The following is a 22,496-nucleotide window of genomic DNA, read 5'->3' on the forward strand; positions in this document are numbered from 1 at the left end:
CTCCCTCTACCCCTTCCCTCACTCTCATGCGTGCTCTCTATCAAATACATAAATATTAAAAAAAAAAAAAAGAACTGTACAGGAGCCTGGATGGCTCAGTCAGGTAAGTGTCTGCCTTCTGCTCAGGTCAAGATCTTAGAGTTCTGTGTAACAGAGATTCTGCTTTTCCCTCTCCTTTGCCCATTCCCCATGCTTGTGCATGCTCTCATAAATAAATTAAATAAATAAATAAATAAATAACTGTAGAAGTGTCAACATGGGTATAGTATTAAAAAGCAATCCTCAGGGCACCTGGGTGGCTCAGTGGTTGAGTGTCTGTCTTTAGGTCAGGGCATGATCCGGGGGTCCTGGGATCAAGTCTCATATCAGACTCCCCACAGGGAGCCTGCTTCTCCCTCTGCCTATGTCTCTGCCTCTCTCTGTGTGTCTCTCATGAGTAAATAATTGAAATCTCTTTTTAAAAAAGCAATCCTCAAGTCAGAATTTCTTAGAAATTTATTACTAAAGACACTGACCTCCCAAACACGTATCTTTGAAAATATCAGGATAGTAAGGCTCTATTTCAGACATATAGTGGTTCTTCAATATGAATTCTAGACTGGGAGTGCAGGGACTTGGGTACAGTCCTGATTCTACCAATAACCAACTTTGTCATCCTGGACAGGTTGCTTCTCTCTGGACTTCATTTTCTTTAGCAAATGTATGAGAAAACACAAGATGGCATACAAAGGATAATAACCAGTATGTTAATGACAACATGAGGGTTTTTATTTTTATTTATTTATTTATTTTTAAAGATTTTATTTATTTATTCATGAGAGACACACGAGAGAGAGAGAGAGAGAGAGAGAGAGGCAGAGACACAGGCAGAGGGAGAAGCAGGCTCCATGCAGGAAGCCCGATGTGGGACTCGATCCTGGGTCTCCAGGATCATGCCCTGGGCTGAAGGCAGGCGCCAAACTGCTGAGCCATCCAGGGATCCCCAACATGAGGGTTTTTAAATAAAGATTTTATTTATTTATTTATTTATTTATTTATTTATTTATTTATTTATTTAGAACATGAGCATGGGGAGGAGCAGAGGGAGTGGGAGAAACCTCAAGCTGACTCCATGCTGAGCTCATGACCCTGAGATTACAACCTGAGCCAAAACCAAGAGTCAGATGCTTAACCGACTGAGCCACCGTGGTGCCCGAGGGTTTTTTTTTGAAATGCTTTTCCTGAGATATAATTCACATACGATACAGTTCACCCAAAGTGCACAATTCAATGGCTTTTAGCATTAACAGCATTGTGCATCCAAGTAGGACTCATTGGTGTTTAGATAATTGTGTTTGATGACAACAAGGCATGGATTGATGATCTAGCTGTAATTGTTATGACCATTATAGTAATACTAAGCCAAACAATAATTTAATGCCAACAGCTCAATCTAAATAAAATAGGAAATGTAGGGTAGTGAGGAAAAGTCTGTTGGGAGTATACAATAAAAAGAAAGTATGGGTGAATATAGGTGGATGATCAGTCTGTCCACAAAAATCAGTCGTAAGAAGGATTAAAACCTGCTTGTCAGAAGATACACAATGATTTTGGTGAACACTTTCCTTATCTTCCTGAAGATGGCAAAATACCACGTAACAGAACATTCTGGGACTAAAGAGCACCACCCGATTAGCTCCTGGGTCATTAAGCTCATTTTGGGATATGCTGATTATAGAATACGTCCATAGTAATTGCTTCATTCGGGACTTATTGGCTAAGTGCCAACCCTTTGCCAAGCATTGTGCTGGAAACTTCCATACTGAGAAAATTCCTCCCTGCTACGAAGGAGCTAACACTGTGAAGATGCTGGGGTGGGGGTGGGAAGAGAGGCCAGCAAACATGGACTCTAATGTGCTCTGGTAAGTACACTAATAGATGGGCATACAGATGCCGTGGGGACCGGGGAGGGATGCTGGGCTAGCCTCACCAAGAGAAATCGAAGAAGGCTGCATAAGACACATACCACCTGAGGAGTGTAGAAGGCAGAGAAAGGTATTGGAGAATGCACCGTGGGCACATGGAACATTATGAACTTGAAATCCTTCAAGTTTATGGGATGTCTAGGGGAAAGTTCTGCATGACTGGGCTCTGGCTAATGTTGGGGATTGAATGGACAATCAGAAAGGTAAATAGGATACTTTGCCTAATGTAACACATTCAGGAATACAAAACTTACCCTTTCAACAAAGAAAAGCCAGTCGGAGCAATCCTTTTGGGTTTTGGCTTTGCAATGCGATTGGATTTCTGACCACGGAATAGCAAGTTTCATGCTCAGTTCCTTAAGGTTTTTCAAGAAAATGTCTATCAGGTACTGGGATGGTGGGGAGCAAAAAGGAGATTCCCCTGCATCAGCCTGACCCTGGCCACATGACAGAAGCAATATAAACCCTATCGTATGGGGCGTTGGTGGTGACATGGTAATGCCCTGGTTTCATCTTTATTTCTCCCCAAGGACATATGTCAGGCTTTGTATCACCAGCTTCAATTTGTAGGGTAGGAACTAAGCTCAGCATATCTTGGTGACATAACTCCTGGACTGAGCAAGGACCGGCTGCCACAGGGCTGCCCTTGACCCTTCAGGTTCATGACGTTTGAGGTACCGCAAAAAGTGTTACTTTCACGGCCCTGAAAATACAGAGAAAATGCTCTGTTTCCAGATGAAGACAAAGGACAGTATTGATGGTGCCTTAGTTAAGAAATAAACATACACTTCTTAAGGAATTTAACTTCTGTGTATACAGAAAAACTAATTGTAGTGATTAAGCAGTGAAACACATAAAGAAATATTTTACTCCATCAAGCCATGAGAAATATACATGGAAATCTCCTTTTTGCAAATATATACTGTCTGCTCACTTGCTTGCAAAAGAGGAGGCAGGGATTTTTCTTCTCTAGCTGTTGGACATTTTTCGCCCCAAGGGAAAATTTACATATGACAAGTCGTGGAAAAATATCTCTTTGTCTGAAACTGATTCTGAGTTTTTACATTTTTATGTTCCAATTGTTTGCGTAACTAGTTCTCTATACCTTTATTTTCTTATCTAATGTTTAATTCTAGGCTTTGGCCAGGCCTTCCAGAGGTTTCCATTTTGGTTTTAGTTCCCTCGATTTGCAGAAAGTGAACATGCACAGGCACCTGGGTGGCTCAGTGGGTTAAGCGCCTACTCTTGATTTTGGGCCAGCGTCATGCGGTCGAGCCCCGCGTGAGGGACTTAGGGCAGAGTCTGCTTGAGATTCTCTCTCTTCCTTTCCCTCTGCCCCCTGCCCCTGCTAGCACTCTCTTTCACTAGATAGATAGATAGATAGATAGATAGATAGAATCTTATAAGAAAAGAAAAAAGCCCTCATTTGATGAAAGCAACATTTGATGAACTTGAAGAAAGCAAATTTACCTTCTTTTGCATGGCATCTTTCCTGAATATCCCTAGGCTCTCCAGGCAATGCTGACTATGGATCATTCCAGATTATTACATGTATTTTTGGCAGTATTTAATATTCTATAATATCTTCCCTTCTATTTTCCATCCCTTTTTAATTCTTAATGGCTACAGTGAGGCCCAGTAAAGGAGAAGCCACCAGTTGAAGCAAGCCCATTTGTTTTTCTGATGAAAAGTTTGGCGGTGTTCAGTGGTGACCAAGATAGAGCTTGGGTGTTCACTCCAGACATCCGCATCCCTTACTTGATATAAAGGAAACCTGAGATAAGATGAATAATGACATGGTAACAGTGTTTCCCTTATGGTATTTTTGTCAGAGCAACAACAAACCACCCCTGTTAGAAGCCAAGTGCAGTCCATTTCTGTCCCTTTATATAGCTTTTGAGCACTCTTTGCTAACTAGTGATGATGGTACATAAGGCAAAGCACAGAGGATAAAACAGACCTTGACATCTTCTAGACCTAGTTCAAATCCTAGCTCTGCTATTTTCTAGAAGTGGCTCTTGACAAGTCAGCACACATTTCTTTGAGCTGGTTTCCTCATGTGTAAAATGAGATAATGATAATAGTAGCTATGCCATGGAGCTCCTTAAAAAGATTAAATAATTTGATAGAGGGAGGAAGAGTAACTAACTGGTTAAGACTGTGGGTGCTTGGAGTGCCCTGGGGGGCTCAGTCAGTTAAGCATCCAACTCTTGACTTCGGCTTAGGTCATGATCTCATGGTTCGTGGGGTCGAGCCCCACGTTGGGCTCCACACTCAGCAGGGAGTCTGCTTGAAGATTCTCTCCCTCTGCCCCTTCCCAACTCATGATCTCTCTCTCTCTCTAATAAATAAATCTTAAAAAAACAAAGGACTGTGGGTGCTGGAGTCAAATGGCCTGGATTCAAATACCAGCTCTGCCACTTACTAGCCATGACCTAGAGTGAATGACTATCTTTGTTGCTGATTAGATTCCCCAGGAAGCAGAGTCCAAAACACAGATTAGCACACAGGATATGTACTCGAGACAACCCTTGGTGTGAATACTTGTGGAGGTGGGAGGAAGGAAGCAAGAGTGGGCAGAGGGAGGAATTAGACTGTGATGTACTTCCAGGGAAGGCCTCCACTGACCCCATAGGGAGTTCTGGAGCTAGGATGGCCCTTAAGGGTTGTTCCAAGTTGGAACATGGGGGTCTAAGCCTTTATCACCCCATGATGATTAGTCATTGAATTCTCCTGCCTCTGGAAGAAGGCATGACCTTGAGGTGAGGCCATTTTCTTCAGCAGAGACAATCTCCAGAGAGGACTGACATTGAGGGCATCTTCTGGCAGCACTCCCAGTAGCTGAGAATAAATCCTTCATTCTTGAAGGGGGGGTCTTGACAGTGCATCACAACATCACAGCCCCTGTAGCTCCATATTCTCATCTACAAAATGGGGTTAATACAGCACTGACCTCATAAGGTTGTGGTGAGGATTAATGCTCTTCGAAGAGTGCTCAGCATCCAACAAATGCTAACTGTTAATTTCATGCAGCAAAACTCTTAACAAGGATAGAGGTAAGCACTCAGTGAGTAGTAGTCTTTGTTTAAGATTTATTTATTTATTTGAGAGAGAGAGAGAGAGAGAAAGCACAGGGTGAGAAGCAGAGGACGACAAGCAGACTCCCTGCTGAGTGGGGAGCCCAACTCAGGGCTCAACTTCATGACTTTGAGATCATGACCTGAGCCGAAATCAAGGGTCAGATACATAACCCACTGGGCCACCCAGGCGCCCCCAATGAGGGGTAATTTTATAGGAGTCAGATCCACAGATTTGTTACCTGTCACTGATGGAAAAGTCCTTAGAAATCATTGCACCATGCCCTCTAAGAGATGGGGGATCCAGAGCTCAGTGAGAGGAATTGATTTGCCAAGTTCATTGGTGGAATAACCAGGTAGGGAACTGGGGCATGTATCACCGTGCTTAGAGCTGGTGAGCCATAAAAGGAACTAGACATGACCAGGCCCAAGTACTCCCTCATTTCACATAGTTGAAGCAAATACATACTCCGCTAATGTCAGTCCCTATCTTGTAAGCACTTGGTGCAGAGACCGACTTCAGCTTTTATTCCTTGTCTGTGACAAGGATCATGCAAGAACTGGAGGAACCTATAAACACTATTCCAGAATTGCCAGCATACTCCTGATAATTTAGTATCAGAGGAATCCGACCAGACTTGGTCTTTGTAGGAAGGCTCTTTTCTCACCCTCTGAGACTGACCACTTTTACCTCTTTGCTTTTGTTTCCAGGGTTCTACGACAGCCTGTGGGCAGGATTTATTTTGCAGGCACGGAGACTGCCACCCACTGGAGTGGCTACATGGAGGGCGCTGTGGAGGCTGGAGAGAGAGCGGCCCGAGAGGTAAGACCTCGGGTCATAGACTGTGGGGAAAAAGGCAACGCATGGGCCCTACAAGCAGGTCAAAGATGTCTGAGATCCTGGAGGCCAACTCCTGAAGACCTATGAAACACCATTTTAATAGTACTCTCAGGTGCAACAAACACTTTAACCCAAAAGTAATGATGAAAATACCTATCATGTCACCCAAGGTAAAAAGACCCCATGGGACAAAAGATTCCTGTAGATGTACTTGAGAGATAACCTAGGTCTAATATTATAGAACCAAACATGTTTTTATTATGATTCAGAATTCATTTATATGCTTCCTGACAATCCCTATGATCTCATTCCTATTGAGGCATGCTTACAACTACTAAAATCTTTGGCGAGCCTAATGGTTGGAGGCTCTTAAATGTCATGGATGAAAGACCTTTTACAGCCTTTTATTTTTTTTTTTTCCTTTTACAGCCTTTTAAAGATTGAATGGACTACATTGGCTTTTCCCCTCATGTTTTTAATGGATATCCTAAGAGGTCATCAGTTAGTCCTTTATTTAAAGAGCAGATGAGCTGGAAATGGTGCCACTTTTGTTATTCACCAAAATACTCTTTTCAGATCCTGCATGCCATGGGGAAGATCCCAGAGGATGAAATCTGGCAATCAGAACCAGAATCAGTGGTAGGTTATATTTTATTTCATGAATTTAAATCTCTTTTCTCTAAAAACAATTATTTGCAGAAAAAAACCACTTGTAATATTTACATACCTTTCTCTGAATGATTCAACCCATGCATGTTTAAAAAGATACCTGGGTATCTCACTCATTAAGCATCCCACTCTTGATTTCAGCTGAGGTCATGATCTCAGGGTCGTGAGATCGAGCCCTGCATCCGGCTCTCGCTGGGTGTGGAGCCTGCTCAAGATTTTCTCTCTCCTTCTCCGTCTGTCCCTCTACCTCTCTCTCTCTCTCTCTCTCTCTCAAAAAAAAAAGGAAATTCTTTTTTTGTTAAATATCTTTTAAAATTAAAAGATACCATGAGTTAGGACAGAGGTGGGAGATTTAAAAGAAATTGATAAATCTATAGAATGCCATATTCCTTGCAGATTATTATGAAAATATACATTTTTTTATTCTGGTCAGAGAGTTCTAGAACATATGAAGAACTCAATAAATGCCTCCTGAATAAATCTCTAACCTGGTGATTACCAACAGGGGGTAGGAAATGAAAGGAAGCTATGTCAGCATCTCCTGTCTAGGGAACCAGGGGTGAAATGAAATGGAGCAGATTTAGATTAGAAAAGCATTTTCAATATACACACTATTATTTTTGTAATAAAACTCCAGGAAGCTTTCCTGATTGGAAGGAAGGACACACAGAGGATAGAGTGAAATGCATTGCAGAGGACAAGAGTCAAAAAGGTCAAAGTTATTCCTTTATCAATGTGAAGTCCATAAGAATAGCCCTGCCAGTCCAAGTCATTGTCTTGTGCTTCTGTCAGATATGGGACTGAGGGATGAGTAGACCATGGATTCATTCAAGTCAACAAATATTTATTTATTTATTTATTTATTTATTTATTTATTTATTTATAAGATTTTATTGATTTGAGAGAAAGAGAGAGAGAGCATGAGCATGAAGAGTGGGGAGAAACAGAGGGAGAGGGAGAAGCAGACACCCCACTGAGAGGGGAGTCTGATGCAGGACTCAATTCCAGAACCATGAGATCATGACCTGAACCAAAGGCAAGTGCTTAACTGACTGAGCCACCCAGGCGCCCCATCAACTCAACAAATATTTACTGTGCACCTACTCTGATCAGCCACCATGTTAAGGGCAGTGCTTTCACAGAGCAACAACATGTGAGGAGGACATATGATAACCAGAAAGTACAGGTGTCATGAAGAAGACTTGCCAAGGGTGTAAAAAGAAGAGGCCATGTTGGCCTGAGGGCAAAGGAAAGGCTCCCCCAGGAGTCACGATTAGCTAAGTCAAGGGCCTAGTGGGGAATGGGGATGAATGCCATGAGCAGCAGGTACACTCTATTTAATGGCCTTGACGTAGGCAAGAGTAGATCATGTTCAAAGAACTGGAGGAAACAAAGGATTTCTGGAGCAAAGTGGGTAAAGCCCTATACTGATACCGAATGTTCTCTGAACCCAGGATGTCCCTGCGCAGCCCATCACCACGACCTTCTTGGAGAGACATTTGCCCTCTGTGCCAGGCCTGCTGAGGCTGATCGGATTGACCACCATCTTTTCTGCAACTGCTCTTGGCGTCCTGGCACACAAAAGGGGTCTGCTTGTGCGGGTCTAAAGAGAAAGCGTCTGTAACTACACCTTCTTCTTACTCTATCTGGTGTGTGGGTTTGGGGAAGGAATTGCAGTAAGGTTCCAAGAGGACATCGCGACTGTAGAATGAGGTGAGGAGCATGAAGATAAGTCAGACTTTCCACCACAGGAAACACAGTATGTCCTTTGCTGCTTGGCCCCTGCATATTGTCCCTTACCTAGCTTTGCGCTCTGTCTTGCCCATTTCCCAGAATCTTTACCATAGTTAAGCAAGCTCTCACTGTCCCACGACGCACCTTGCCCACGCACAAAAAAACTAGTTTTTTCCCCCACCTTTGTGGCTCTGTGCTTGTCCTTTCTCCTACATGTAACATCCTCTTTGTCCAAGTTCTCCCCACTTGTCCTTAGAATCCTGTATTGTGATAGCTGGGCCTTGAAGAACATCTAGTCTTCACCTTCTCTTGTAGTGTTGATCAAGCCAAGGCCAGGAGAGGTGGAACTTAATTGCCCAAGGTCCACAATAAGACACTGATATTTGGAGGACTAGAACACAGGTCACAGGTCCATTGCCTCTTCCGCCCCACAGGATGTATGCCTCAACCACCTTCTTCCACTCCCTGCCATAGTCACCGATGGTGTCCCTTTGTGTGGGTTTACTCTGCACTAGGTTGTTATGTGCTACTCAGTGCTACTCAGTATATATCTGTAAGTCTTATTGTCCTGTGAAATGTCAGCTGAAGCTGATTTTAATTTCTTTCAGGATAGCAATCTTGTCTTTTCTTCCTTTTGTATCCTCCCATTATGTCTGGATACAAAGGTCATTCATTACACACTAGCAAGTAAAAATAAAGTGGATTGACCAGATGTCTGTCGTCTTTTCTTTTTTGGGTAATGACTTTGAAGGTTTTCACAGATCAAATCAAGACCCAGGTTTTTATTTATTTATTTATTTATTTATTTATTTATTTATTTATTTATTTATTTTTAAGACCCGGTTTTAGGCATATAATTGTGGCTTTAAAGCATTCAGTCAGAATTTCCTCAAAGCCCAGATGATGCGTACATTTTGACTGTGTGATCCATCACAGCTGATGCATGTGTGAGCACTTGGTAAATGATTTATAATGATATGATAAAGATGCTAAAAGACAGAGTGTCTTCCTTTCGCCCCCCTCAAAAAACCTGTCAAAATAATTGACATATTAATAAGATGCTTTAACTATTAAGATAATTATAATATTTCAGTTGACTCTTCATATTCTTTATCAATACAAAGCTTTTTACTAGGTACACTCATTAATTTAAAATTACAGTTTCACGGTACATTAAATCCTATTTAAACTACTTTTTAAATGATATCATCATTTCAAAGTATTCATACCTCTCAACTCCCAAGGTCAGTTATTGTCAAAGTATATTTTAAATCCATAAATGCCCATTCTCATACTGTCCTTTAGAAAATGAAGCTTATTATTCTTAGCATAAATGAAATGTGAGAAATCTCCACAATTAATCAGTAACAGTGTAGAGTATCTGATTTTACAGTGACATTTACATTCATGAGTTTATAGGAACTTTAGAGATTAAATGAGGAAGTTAAAGAACCCACTAAGACTTTGTATGTGATCATCTTGGTTTTTGAATCTGTCAAAAAATGTAATGTACTTGGCATAGAGATATCTTCTTGAGTATGCTTCCTTCCAAAAAAGTTCCCCCCCAAATTTGTCACATTAATAACTCCAGTATATCCATTAAGAAAGAATCAAATAGGGAAATGCAAATCAAAACCACATGAGATATCACCTCATGTCTGTTAAAATGACTTACCATCAAAAAGACAAGAGATGCGGTGCTTGGGTAGCTCAGTTGGTTAAGCGTCCAGCTCTTGATTTTGGCTCAGATCATGATCTCAGGGTCATGGAATCGAACCCCATGTATGGCTCTGTGCTGAGTGTGGAGCCTGCTTGAGATTCTCTCTCTCCCTCTTACTCTGCCCCGCCCCTAGCTTCACCAAGACTCGCTTATGCACATGTGCTCTCTTTCTCTCTTAAAAAAAAAAGACAAGAGATAACAAATATTGGTGAGGATATGGAGGAAAGGGAACCTTTGTGCACCTTTGGTGGGAATGTGAATTGGTGCAGCCAACATGGAGAACAGTATGGATGCTCCTCAAAAAATTAAAAATAGAACTGCCATATGATCCAGCAATGCCACTTCTGGGAATATACCCAAAGAAAATGAAAACACCACGTCGAAGAGATATCTGCACCCCCATGTTGACTGCAGCATTATTGACAATAGCCAAGGCATGGAAACAAGCTAAGTGCCCACTGATGGCTGAATAGATAAAGAAGTGCTGGCATTTGTATACACAATGGAATATGATTCAGCCCTAGAAAAGGGGGAAATCTTGGTATTTGTGACACGGCTGGACTTTGAGGACATTATGCTAAGAGAAATAAATCAGACAGAAAAAGACAAATACTGTATGATCTCACTTATATGTGGATTCTAAAAACAAAACAACAAAACCCAAACTCACAGAAAAAAAGGCCATACTTGTGGTTTCCAGAGGCAGGATGGAGGGGGAGGGGACTTAGCAGGAGGGGGTCAAAAGGTACAAAGGACCAGTTAAAAGATAAATAAGTCCCAGGGATGGGACAGACAATTGTTAAGAGAGTAAATCCTACGAGTTCTCACCACCTGGAAAAAAGATATTTTTTCTTTTGCCTTTTTCTATATCTGTATGAGATGATGGATGCCCATGAAACTTAACTATAGTAATCATTTCACAGTATCTAGAAGTCATATCATTGCAATGTATACCCTAAACTTAACAGTGTGCTGCATGTCAATGATATCTTGATATAACTGAGGGAAAGAGATTTATTGAATTTTCACGAAGGAAGAATCAAATCAGGAGTTACCTTTTCCAGGATCCCCTGGACCATTTGCCCTCCATTTGGGTGATGTGGTCCCTTTTCTTTGTTCTCCTGATGGCCACATGCACAGACCTCATGCCCTGCACTCACCACGTAGTATGGCAGTTGTGCTATCTTGTTAACTTATATGATGTGACGGAGATGCCCAGTCAGGTTAGGTATCAGTTACCAAGGTAAATCTTGAGATGAACAAAAATGGGACACTTTACAGGAAAGATCTAAAAGTCAGCTTCTCCTCTGTTGAAACTCCCCACCCGTTTTGAGGGTACCAAAAGAGTAGGGAGGGGTTTGTGAAGGTTAAATTAGTGACAAGCTCTCTCTGGAGAGAGCCGCCATGCTCTGAATCCAATGCACCCCAAGGAGGAAGGAGAGGCGTGCTACCTTCTCATCTCCAGCCTAGTGAGAGGGATTTGTTTCCTTTGAGAGCTTGACACAGCCCTGAGGAATCTGAAGCCCTGGACTACACTCAGGATGCTTCCAACCAGCAAGCAAGGGATGACTGTCACAGAGATGGCTGAGGAACAGAAGTTGAATGGGTACTAAAATTGACCCCAAGGCGGGATAAGCACAGGGTGTTATGCTATATGTTGGCAGATTGAACTCCAATTAAAAAAAATCTATAAAATAGTAATAAAATAAAATAAAATAAAATAAACCCCAAGGAAGGCACTGCCTGTGTTGGGGTAGTCAAAGTCAGAAAGGGCCAGCATGAAAGTCTCCCAGTAAAACCCCACAACTGTTGGGGCACCTGGGTTGCTCAGTGGTTGAGCGTCTGCCTCCAGCTCAGGGAATGATCCTGGGTCCAAGGATCGAGTCCCACATCGGGCTCCCCACAGGGAGCCTGCTTCTCCCTCTGCCTGTGTCTCTGCCTCTCTTTGTGTGTCTCTCATGAATAAATAAATAAAATCTTTAAAAATAAATAAATAAATAAATAAATAAATAAATAAATAAATAAATAAAAAATAAATAAAATAAAAAATAAATTGAGTTCAGAGATTTGCTTGTTCTACAATATGGGGCATTCAAATTATTGAATTGAAACTGTGATTTGTGACTTAAAGAAACCTTCGGATTGCCTCTAATTTAAGAGTGGTTAGTAGAACCATAGGCCTGCCAGCGTGTTTGAACACAAGAAGGGAAGGAAAGTCTCTCACCATGCAGCTTTAAATGAACAGTGGAAGAGAAAGAGTGCTTTGGAAAGAACCACATGCCATTTAGCTGTGGACAAAAAAAAAAAAAAAAAAAAAAAGCCATACTGTGCCTCTCTTAGCTTCTCTTTTAAGTTGTATATTGGCCACTGTGTATAGGACACCTCTTGGGCACCACCATGTCCTCTCACCCTGTGTTTTGACTCCAGCCGTTGCTGTAGCACCCAGTGACCAGAGGTACAAGTTACTGACAGCACCATCCTCAGCAGCCAGTCTGATCCATGGGCAACCCTGGAAGTGTAGGGGAGTTAAACATTCTAGGGAAAACTCTGACTGACGGTAGATGAATACTCCTTTCTTTGGTTCCCTCAGGTGATCTCTTCCTAGGTGCATTCTGCATGGCTCCTCAGAGGCTCCCCAGCAGGACCAAGCCCCAGATATTGCACCCTGGGGACTGGCATTCCTTCCTTCCCTGTATCACTCTTTCCTGTCCCACTTCTCCTCCCTAAGGTCACTTCCTGGAGTGAACTGTCTACATCAAAGTCAGTGCTTCAGGCTCTGCTTCTGGGGGAGGACCCAGCTGAAGACAACCATGCTTCCCAACCAAAGATAGCCTTTCTTAAGTCAAGTAGTTCCCATGATTCCAGAAACATGTCTTACTCTTTAACTTGTTGGATCCATGCTTATCTTTCAGGGATCAACGCTGTTTACTTTTATTCCAAGTGTTTTATAAGCATCTTCTTTTCACCCGGGTATAGCTGAGTAGCTAAAAGAGAATGAAGGCAGAGCAGCAGTCCTATGAGAAAGTCTGTTTCAGACCTTCAGAGAGAAGGTCTATGAAGACACTTGCCTTCTACCCAACCTACTACATTAAACTCTCCATGTAAAGTTTAGGCATGCGGTTCTTTCCAAAGCACTCCAATAATTCTGCTGTGCACCCTCAGGTGAGAATCATGGCTGTAGACTCAATCTATCCAAAAAGGAAACTGGATTCAAACAGTTAGTAGTGCTACATCAACTAACATATAGTCAAGAAGACAATACTTTCAAAATAAGTAGGAGAAAAAATTAGAATTAACTCTCTGCAAAAGAAGGCATAGGAACATCTGCTTTACAAAGAGTAAACAGATGTAACAAGATTGTCAGAATTATAAATAACAACTATAATGAAAATTATAGGAGTCCATTTATTTTTTGAGATACCATGGTGGCCCACACACCATACAAGATACAGAGGATGAAAAAATGAACAGAAACACAGTCTCTGCTGGAAAGAACAGATCGTAATAACCACACATCAGGCTCCCTGCTCAGTGGGGAGTTTGCTCTTCCTTCTCCCTCTGCCCCTCCCCTTGCTCGTGTGTACGCGCTCTCTCTCTTAAATAAATAAATAAATAAATAAATAAATAAATAAATAAATAAAATGTTTAAAAAACAAAACAAAATCCCCAAGGGATTAAACCTTGTAAACCAAACTAAAACCAAACTAAATACTCTAGAATGTTCTGGACTCTAGGGGACTGTGTAGACAATCTGATGTGATGTGATGGGTTTGCTCTTGTTGTTTGTTTCCTGTTGGTTTGGTTTTTTTAAGTGATGAGGAAGACTCATCTGAGCTGGAAATTCTCCTGGAGAGTGATCTTAATGACATTTCAGTCTGTGGACACTACAAGCCCAGCTCCGGTATCGGAAATAACTGATCTAATCAGACCCTGCCCTTACTCTGGGCTGCTCCTTTCTGATGTGATTGCTCTTGTCATTTCTGCTGAGACCATGCAATGAATCACTGAAATATCATATGGCACTCCAGCAGAATGACATTTCAGCCTCTAGCCCCCATCCATGACCCCTTTTGACCTCTTCTTTCACCTTTACTTACCTCTCTAATCCCCAACCATTTCTTCCTTAAGCATTCTGGCTCAGTTTATTCTCTTTGAAAATCTACTTCCCTGCAAGGCACAATGCTGAGTGGCACTGAGCTTTTGCACTTGAATTTGACATATCCAACTATCTTCCCTCTGGGCCATTTCATTGTATTATATTTTCTTTTCCCTAACTTGCTGTCAAGTGCTTTTCAATACTAGAATCTTCCCTGCGTTATAGAAAAGCAAAGAGAAAGTCCTGAAGTTATGGCGGAGGGTTGAGGGTAGTGGGGAAAAGACCAGCAGGTGTTTCAGGAGAGGTTGAGAGCTGGCTTGAGCCACAAGCCCCTCATCCCCATGACCCATTCCTCTTCTCTGACCTCCCGTTGTCCTCCATCTGCTGTTCTTCTCTTCTGCTGCATAACCTCCAGCGCTGCCAAATGCTCGGGCTCCAGTCCACTGGTCAAGGCTGGGTTTAGATAAATATAACTCCCTCTGGAGCCCGAGGCTCACTGGTGATATTGGCCTATGCATTTCTATGTTTTAGAAGCACTGCTAGGGCAGGATTTTCTTCAAAGTAACATTTTTCTGAAAGCTGCTTAGAATGTTAAAATCGGAAAGTAAATTGTGTCCTTAAGTAATATAAGAGCCTTCCTGCCAACTCCCTGCATCCTCGAGCCCCCTTTATTTTAGGCACCCAAAGCCAAAGTTGCCACTTAAGCAAAGGGCAGTATAGGCGATGAAACCTGCCATAGAAAAGAGCAATATAGGAACAGGGCTCAAAGAGGGGGCTCTAGATTTACAGGCCATGTCCATTGTCAATGGCCATCTTTTTGAGCCACAAGGTAGGGGGAATGTTGGGTATTAGGCTTACTCAATATGCATCCTTCCACTCTCTTCCTAATATAATCTTGATTTTGTTCAGCTATTCACCCACTGCTATGCTGTGGGATAGGTAAGCTGGCCACATCTTCAGCCCCAAGGTGTGGGTATTGTTTAGTCTACACCAATGGTGGTGGGCCTGTTTCCTTTGTCAATGGTTGACTTAAGCCTGACTATGTTGTGCAACTCTGACTAATGGAACAAAAGCAGTCTTCTTGGGTGTGTGTGGGGGTGGAGGGTGGGTAGGCTGGAGCCTCTAGGAAACTGAGGTTTTTTTTTTTTAAGATTTTGTTTTTAAGTAATCTTTACACCCAACATGGGGCACAAGCTTACAATCTTAAGTCACATGCTCTACTGGCTGAACCAGTCAGGCACCCCAGGGTCCCTCATTTTAAAAACAGACCCATGAGGAGTGCCTTGGTGCCTCAGTGGCTGAGCATATGCCTTCAGCTCAGGGTGTGAACGCGGGGTCCTGGGATCAAGTCCCACATTGGGCTCCCCACAGAGAACCTGCTTCTCCCTCTGCCTGTGTCTCTGCCTATGTCTCTGCCTCTCTGTGTCTCTAATAAGTAAATAAAATCTAGAAAAAAACAGACCCATGAAATAAAAAGCCCATGCCATCCTTCATGTGGACATTGCAAGTGTCTGGATGAGATAGCTATCATCTCTATAGCTATCTGGCTTTCAAGCCAAGGATGAGTCCCATACACAGAACAGATCAGGGCCAAAATAGTCACAGAGGTACAGAGTTGCATCCCTGATGCACCTACTTACAGCCTGTCCTGTCTCAGGATGGCTGGCCCATATGAGAAATAAGTTCAACAAGTTTGAATATGTGTTTTCTGGTACTTACAGTCCAAAGCATCCTAAAAGACCCACCCAACTTGACATAATTTAAGAACTTCTTATAAGATTGTCTTTGGATAATAATCATGCTTATTATTAATTGTATTATAATAACAGTTACTTCCTTTAAACATGTATTATTTACAAGACACTGTACATCATCTCTTTTAATCCTGAAATCATCCCCATCATCTTCATTTTACAGATGAGGAGTCTGAGTCTCAAAGATGTTACAAGGCAAAGGTCTAGAATCAGTAAGAGGTGGCCATGGGTTTCAAACCCACCTGGGAGGGGCACCTGGGTGGCTCAGCTCAGGTCGTGATCTCAGGGTCCTGGGATCGAGCCCCATAGTAGGGCCCCTGCTCAGTGGGGGAGCCTGCTTTTCCCTCTCCCTCTGTGTTCTCTCTCCCAATCTCTCTTTCAAATAAATAAATAAATAAATAAATAAATAAATAAATAAATAAATAAATTTTAAAAATCCTTTTTAAAAAATCAGTTACAAACCCACCTGGAAGTTGTTCCAAACCTCTGAGTATTCTCTTGACTCCTTGAGCCAGCCTTATAAGAAGTTATCCAGAACACCAAGGGCCTGATCTTTCTGAGTTGCTGGTATTTCCAAAGCTTAGACAGCTTCTTTTGTGCTTGCTCCCTTACTACTCAGTCTAACCCCAACATCTTCCTGATGTATTCTTTGCCCATTGCATTAGACGGATTAAGGAATGATCACCATTCAGCTCTAAGTGAGCAGACATACGTCAAATACTGTCTATCCCAGGTCTTTTCCTAGGTTCTGGGAGCATAGTTGTGAACAAAACTGAAGAAGACCCTCTCTTCATGGAACTTAACTGCTAATGGGTAGATGATCCATCAACCAAGACTGTGATGCACTGTCAGTGGAGAGAAATGTCATCAAGAAAGTGTAAGCAGAAGCAAGGAAAATGTTGTGATGTGGGGAGAGGGTGACTATAGTAGACTGGGTGGTCAGCTTAGGCCTCACTGAGAAAGTGATGTTTAGACGGAGTCCTAAATAAAGAAAGGGAGCATTCTGCTCTCTGGGGGAAGAGCATTCCAGGCAGGAGAAACAGCAAGGGCAAGGCCCAAAGGTGAGAATGTGATTGGAACATCTAAGGAAGGGCAGGGGGGCCCGTGAGGCAGGAGCAATAGTCACAGGAAATTAGCAGTAGGAAGTAATATGGGAGAGTTTGATGGGAGCCAGATCACGTAGGAAGTCTTAGGCCATAGTAAGGCTCTGGTTTTTATTCCAAGTGTGAAGATCATCCACTGAAGGGTTTCTTGTAGGGGGTTTGGCAAATGTTTACAAGAATTGCTTGGTAGTGAAGACTGTGCTGTGCCACCCAGGTCCCTCCTCTGGGACTGAGGGCACCCAGTCTCCCTGGAAGTTGGGAAGCTGATAGCTCGTGGCTGTGCCCATTTCTGTAGGCTGAGGAAACACCCTGGCCCAAAGATCTGCCCCTTCCTAGGGGTAGCCCACATCCAATGACTGGGCATGGAGCAGGGACAGAAGACTATCCCAGCTCCAGAGCTCTCATGGGATCAGCGGACAGCTCTCCAGCAAGCTGGGCATAGTTGAACCTCACCTTCTGCCCAATCCTGTTTCCCTCGCTCCCTCACAGGTATGGATCCCCAGGGCATCCTCCAGAATACTCCCTGCACGCAAATCTCCAACCTGGAGTCAGCTTCCTGGGGACTTCAGCCTGTGACTCACTTTGCAATGTGGAAAGCAGGCTGTCATGCAGTACGAGTGGGAGCAGGAGGCTAGTTAGGAGGCCGGGGCGGCTTTGTCCAAGCCAGAGACTCTGGGCCGCTTGAGATACACTGGAGAGATCTATTACGTATGCGTGAACATCCAAGCAGGACGTCAGGTAGACTGTTGACCATACTTGTTAGAGTTAAGGGGAGAGATTGGGGCTGTTGATATAATTTGGGGGGGCAGGATTGAGTACAGATAGAGAAATGTCTGGAGATGAACCCTGAGACATGCAAACATTTTGTGTACACGTTCCATACGTATTTCCTCATTACAAATAGCTGTGATCCCTATAAGAAACATATCTGGTGGGATCCCTGGGTGGCTCAGTGGTTTAGCGCCGCCTTCGGCCCAGGGCGTGATCCTGGAGACCCGGGATTGAGTCCCACGTCGGACTCCCTGCATGGAGCCTGCTTCTCCCTCTGCCTGTGTCTCTGCCTCTCTCTCTCCTCTCTTTCTCTCTCTCTCTCTCTCTCTCTCTCATTAATAAATAAATAAAATCTTTTTTTAAAAAAAAGAAACCTGTCTGGTGTGCTCAGAGGAACCACTGTGACTCCACTCTGATCATCCACTATAAGCTACATTGTTATAGCTTTTCAATGATGGTAATAACCTGGTGTTAAAAGGTGAGTAGTTATTTCTTAGTCTCCTGAAAACATTTCTGTTCTAGATTTCCGGTGTCCAGAAACCTGGCTAGACAATCCTCTCCTGTTATTTATGTATTTGCTTGTTGTCTGTTACTTCCCAAAGGATTTGAGGCAACATACAGCTATATGTGTAAATATCAAGTCAATAAAACAAAATGGAAAATCAAGACCTGTGTCCCCTGCCGCCCCCCGCCCCCCAAAAAAAGATGGCAGGTAAGCAGAGGATGGAGGAGATCGTAGACAAGCATTTGGACACGGGAAAGGGAAGGGCAAGGACTGTCCGGGTGGGGAATCTGAGGGACTCCAGCGGGGACAGAGTGACCAAGGCCTGAAGGGTCCCTATTTTATTTTTTCACACCGTCTGAAATATTACATCAGACAACCTCGTGGAGAGGAGGTTTCTCGAAATGCACATCCAGCCCAGCAAGTGGATTCTGGCCGTCTTACCCTGGTGTGAATAAGCGTCATCCTGCTGTGGTCAACCTAGAAATAAAATCCACTCTGAACAGGGGTCTTCTGAGCAGCGTCCGCACGAGGTGAGTGATGTCCAGAGGCCTGTGATCTCTCCCTCCCCCTCACTTCCTAGGCTCCTCCTTGAAAGTCATGACCCTTTCCCCCAGCCCCTGCCTGGCTTCCTCCTGGTGTGCTTCCAGTGGGCCACCCCCTTCTTCTCCAGGGTCCTGCTGACAGAGCAAGGAGGGCCCCAAATGTGCCCCATGCTTCTCAGGGGTCAGGAGGGGGATGCTGAAAGATACTTTTCATGGCTTGACCTCGGACCTGTGTTCCCTGTTTGAAAGAGCTCAGTGAGAGGTGCCTGGGGGGCTCAGTCAGTTGAGCGTCTGAATCTTGGTTTTGGTTCAGGTCATGATCTTGGGTCGTAGGATCAGGCCCACATTGAGCTCTGTGCTCAGTGCAAAGTCGGCTTGGGATTCTCTCTCCTTCTGCCTCTCCCCCTGGCTTTCTCTTTCTCTCTCTAAATAAAATGAATAAATATTCAAAAGAAAGAAAGAAAGAGGGACACCTGGGTGGCTCAGCGGTTGAGCATTTGCCTTCGGCTCAGGTCGTGATCCCGGAGTTCTGGGATCGAGTTCTGCATGGGGCTCCCTGCATGGAGCCTGCTTCTCCCTCTGCCTGTGTCTCTGCCTCTCTCTTCCTCTGTGCCTCTCATGAGTAAATAAATAAATAAATAAATAAATAAATAAATAAATAAATTATTCTTTAAAAAAAGAGAGAAAAGGAAATAAAGAAAGAAAAAGAAAAAAAAAGAAAGAAAAAGAGAAAGAATAAATGAGCTCAGTAAAAAAGCAGGTGGGTGAGCTAGAATAAAGATGGGTGACAGGGGAAGGCCCTAGTAAGTTCTGTCGGCCTCTTGTCCACCCAGCAGACTGTGGCCTGAGAACCGTCCCTTGGGACTTCTACCTGTAGACAGTACTATTTCCCCTGTCTTGGGCTGCCTCCCCTGTTGTCAGCCTGGAGGACTCCTACCTTTTGTCTTCAGTTGCTTGACTCCAGAATGTCCTCCTTCAGGAAGCCAAGGGCAGGAGAGTCGGCCGGGCCAGTGAGGCTGTAGCCCCCATCCCAACCCATGGAGGCTTGCAGCGGCCATCACACAGTACCCCTGCTTTGGGAGAGTCACCTGGACAGGTGAGCAGAGTGGAACGGCAGGATCCCGGGGTGGGGGGTTGTGCTGGCAGGGGGGTGAGTCAAAGTCCCTGGAGACTAGGGCAGGTGGACTCAGGGGTCCAGCCCTCAGAAGGGGATGAAGAGTCATACAGAGCTGGGAGACGAGGGTGGGAGATTGGAAGCACGGGGGTTCCAGCTACACCCCTGCCTCGTAGGGGGATGTGGTGAGAACAGGGAAATTAAAGTGCCTGGTGCAGACCACTGGCCTAAGACTGGGTCCAGACCCCATCCTCTGGCAAAGATGGGTGTGCCTCAGGGACCAGGACTGAGGCTCTGTGTCCCATAACCACCAGCAGCCCCCTGGGAATTCTGCGAGAGGACGGGTCTCTGTTGCCTTATGTATGTGGGGCCCTCCTGCCTGAGCTCCAAAGCATGCCCGGCTCTGGATTCCGATTTCCTACTGGTGCCTTCTGCCAACCTCCCAGGACACCCTGGAAGCCTGGACTGAGAATGGCTGGACACTTGCATGGAAAGCCCACCTTTCTCTCTGAACATTCCTCAGCCACCAAGGCTGCTGCCCTTTGCTCATCCTGGCCAGTCCATGGGGACACGACGTTGCACCGGGCATGGGCTCCTTGCTGTCTCAGAGGGACTGGCCATGCAGAGCCGGTTTTCCTAGACGTTCATCCAACAATCCTGAGGATTGTTCTCTGCAGAATGCTTGAAAGCACTTGCCTAATGCTAAACAACCCTCATATTGTCCCAATACTGTCTTCTTTCTTTACCTGACCAGAAATTTCCACCATGGACAGATTCTTGCATGTTGCTGGGAGTTGGGAGTGCAGGGTGGGTGTGGGGGGCAGCTGTGTGGGGGGCACCCAGAGGAGAAGGTTGGCCAAACTTTAAGAAGCCAGGGGCACCCTTCCCGGCTGCACCCAGGGTCAGTCCCAGCCCTTGAAGTGAGCGGGGGTGAGACTGGATTCATTCCTCTCTGTGCTTGTTAGTTTTAATTTGTTAATTTTGTATTTCAGCCAGATACCCAGCTTCCCCCCAAGACCAGGCATGTCATAAATGATCGAGTGAAATAAATAATGAATAAATGCCTCTCTCTCAGATTCCAATTTAAATCCAAGGAGCCCTGGTGAGATCTGAGGACTACTCCTGTCAATTATTTCTTCCAGACTGACCTCCGGTAACTAATTGGCTCATTTAAATTCCTTCTTTTGAGGACATGTTGCAATGGAAGTAAAATAATTAAAGAGCAGCAAACTTAAATTTGTGGCTGGGTACGTTTGAAGCTATGTCATTACCATTACGATGCCAGGAACCATATGAAATTGTGGGTTCAGGAAAATGACAGTGGGTTTTAGGTTTTTTGGTGGTTTTTTTTTCTCTTGCAAGTGATATTGCTTAGGAAAATGTGAATATTAATGATGTTTCTTGATCCTTATTTGCTTATATCTCGATGTGTGCCAAAAATACTGGCCGAAGTCAGTGCTTTTCACAAATCACACAGGGGGAAAAAATGATCCTATTTGTATGGCATATCGGGTAAATGGCCAAGGTCACCTCATGCCGGGAAATGATCAGCTTGCGGGCTCTGGCCACCCAAGACCCTGTCCCTCTGCCCGGAGGTCTGGTGGCCCCCAGATATCTGCACACATGCACCCCATTCGTGGTGGGAGCTACCAGTTGGGGAGCGATTAAATGTCATTTATTTTTTAATATTTTTAAACATCATTTAAATAAATGGGCAATCTCAAAGCTTTAGGGAGGAAAAGCAGAGACAATAATAAGAGATTATAATGGAGAATTAATTGTGGGAAAGGCATTATCAGGAAAGGCATCACTGAGGAAATGATATATCATCTGCGCCCCAAAGGGTTTAGCCAAGTGAAGAATAGGGAAAAGAACCTTCTAAAGAGAAGGTAGCTGAAGACAGAAAAGATCTGGATATGTCTGAGGATTTATAAGCAGCTCTAGATGGCCAGAATATTCTGAGATAGAAGAGTGGCTTGAGGCATGCTTAGGGAAGCAGGCAGGGAACAGAGCAGACAAGGCCTTCCAAGCCGCCAGACAGGCTCTTACCCAAAGTGCAACCAGCAGCTACGGAGGGCCTTGAGCCCCAATTGACAGGACCAGACTTGCATTTTTAAAAAGATCACTCAGGCTACTCCGGTGGTATGGTAAAAGAGACACCCAGACATTTGGGCAGGAGATGACCAGAGAGATGATAGCAGAGGAAAGAAGTCATTCTAGGTGTATTTTAGAAGTAGGAGTCATAAGAGACCACAAACTGTGATCCCGAATCTTCTTTTTTTTTTTTTTTCTTAAGGCTAACATTTATCATTACTAACAACTTTCACCAACATCATCCCACTGAATTCTCAGAATAACTGACGAGCTCCATTTAGCAGATGAGAAAAAGCATGCTCGATATCAAGATTCAAACCCAGGCCCAGCTGCCTCCATAAACCCAAGCTCTTAGCACATATGCTTATCTGAAAAGGAAGATGACTTTACAAGGAATCTGTTGTTGTTGTTTTGGGATTTTATTTATTTATCTAAGAGAGCATGAGCAGGGGAAGGGAGAGAGGGAGAAGGAGAAGCCGACCCCCCTGCTGAGCAGGGAGCCCAATGTGGGG

At 43.9% G+C, this 22,496-nt stretch overlaps 1 protein-coding gene across 1 annotated transcript in view; it reads left to right on the forward strand.

Moving 5' to 3' along the window:
* MAOB (monoamine oxidase B) overlaps positions 1-8,997 on the forward strand; it is a 118,332-nt gene extending 109,335 nt beyond the window's left edge. The window contains exons 13-15 of the mRNA XM_077890271.1: positions 5,753-5,864; positions 6,459-6,521; positions 8,006-8,997. Coding sequence (XP_077746397.1) covers positions 5,753-5,864; positions 6,459-6,521; positions 8,006-8,158 — 328 coding nt within the window. The 3' untranslated portion in view covers positions 8,159-8,997. The remainder of the gene's footprint in view (positions 1-5,752; positions 5,865-6,458; positions 6,522-8,005) is intronic.
* Positions 8,998-22,496: the final 13,499 nt, after the last annotated feature.

This window comes from Canis aureus, chromosome X (assembly GCF_053574225.1).
Source record: "Canis aureus isolate CA01 chromosome X, VMU_Caureus_v.1.0, whole genome shotgun sequence".
NCBI lineage: Eukaryota > Metazoa > Chordata > Mammalia > Carnivora > Canidae > Canis > Canis aureus.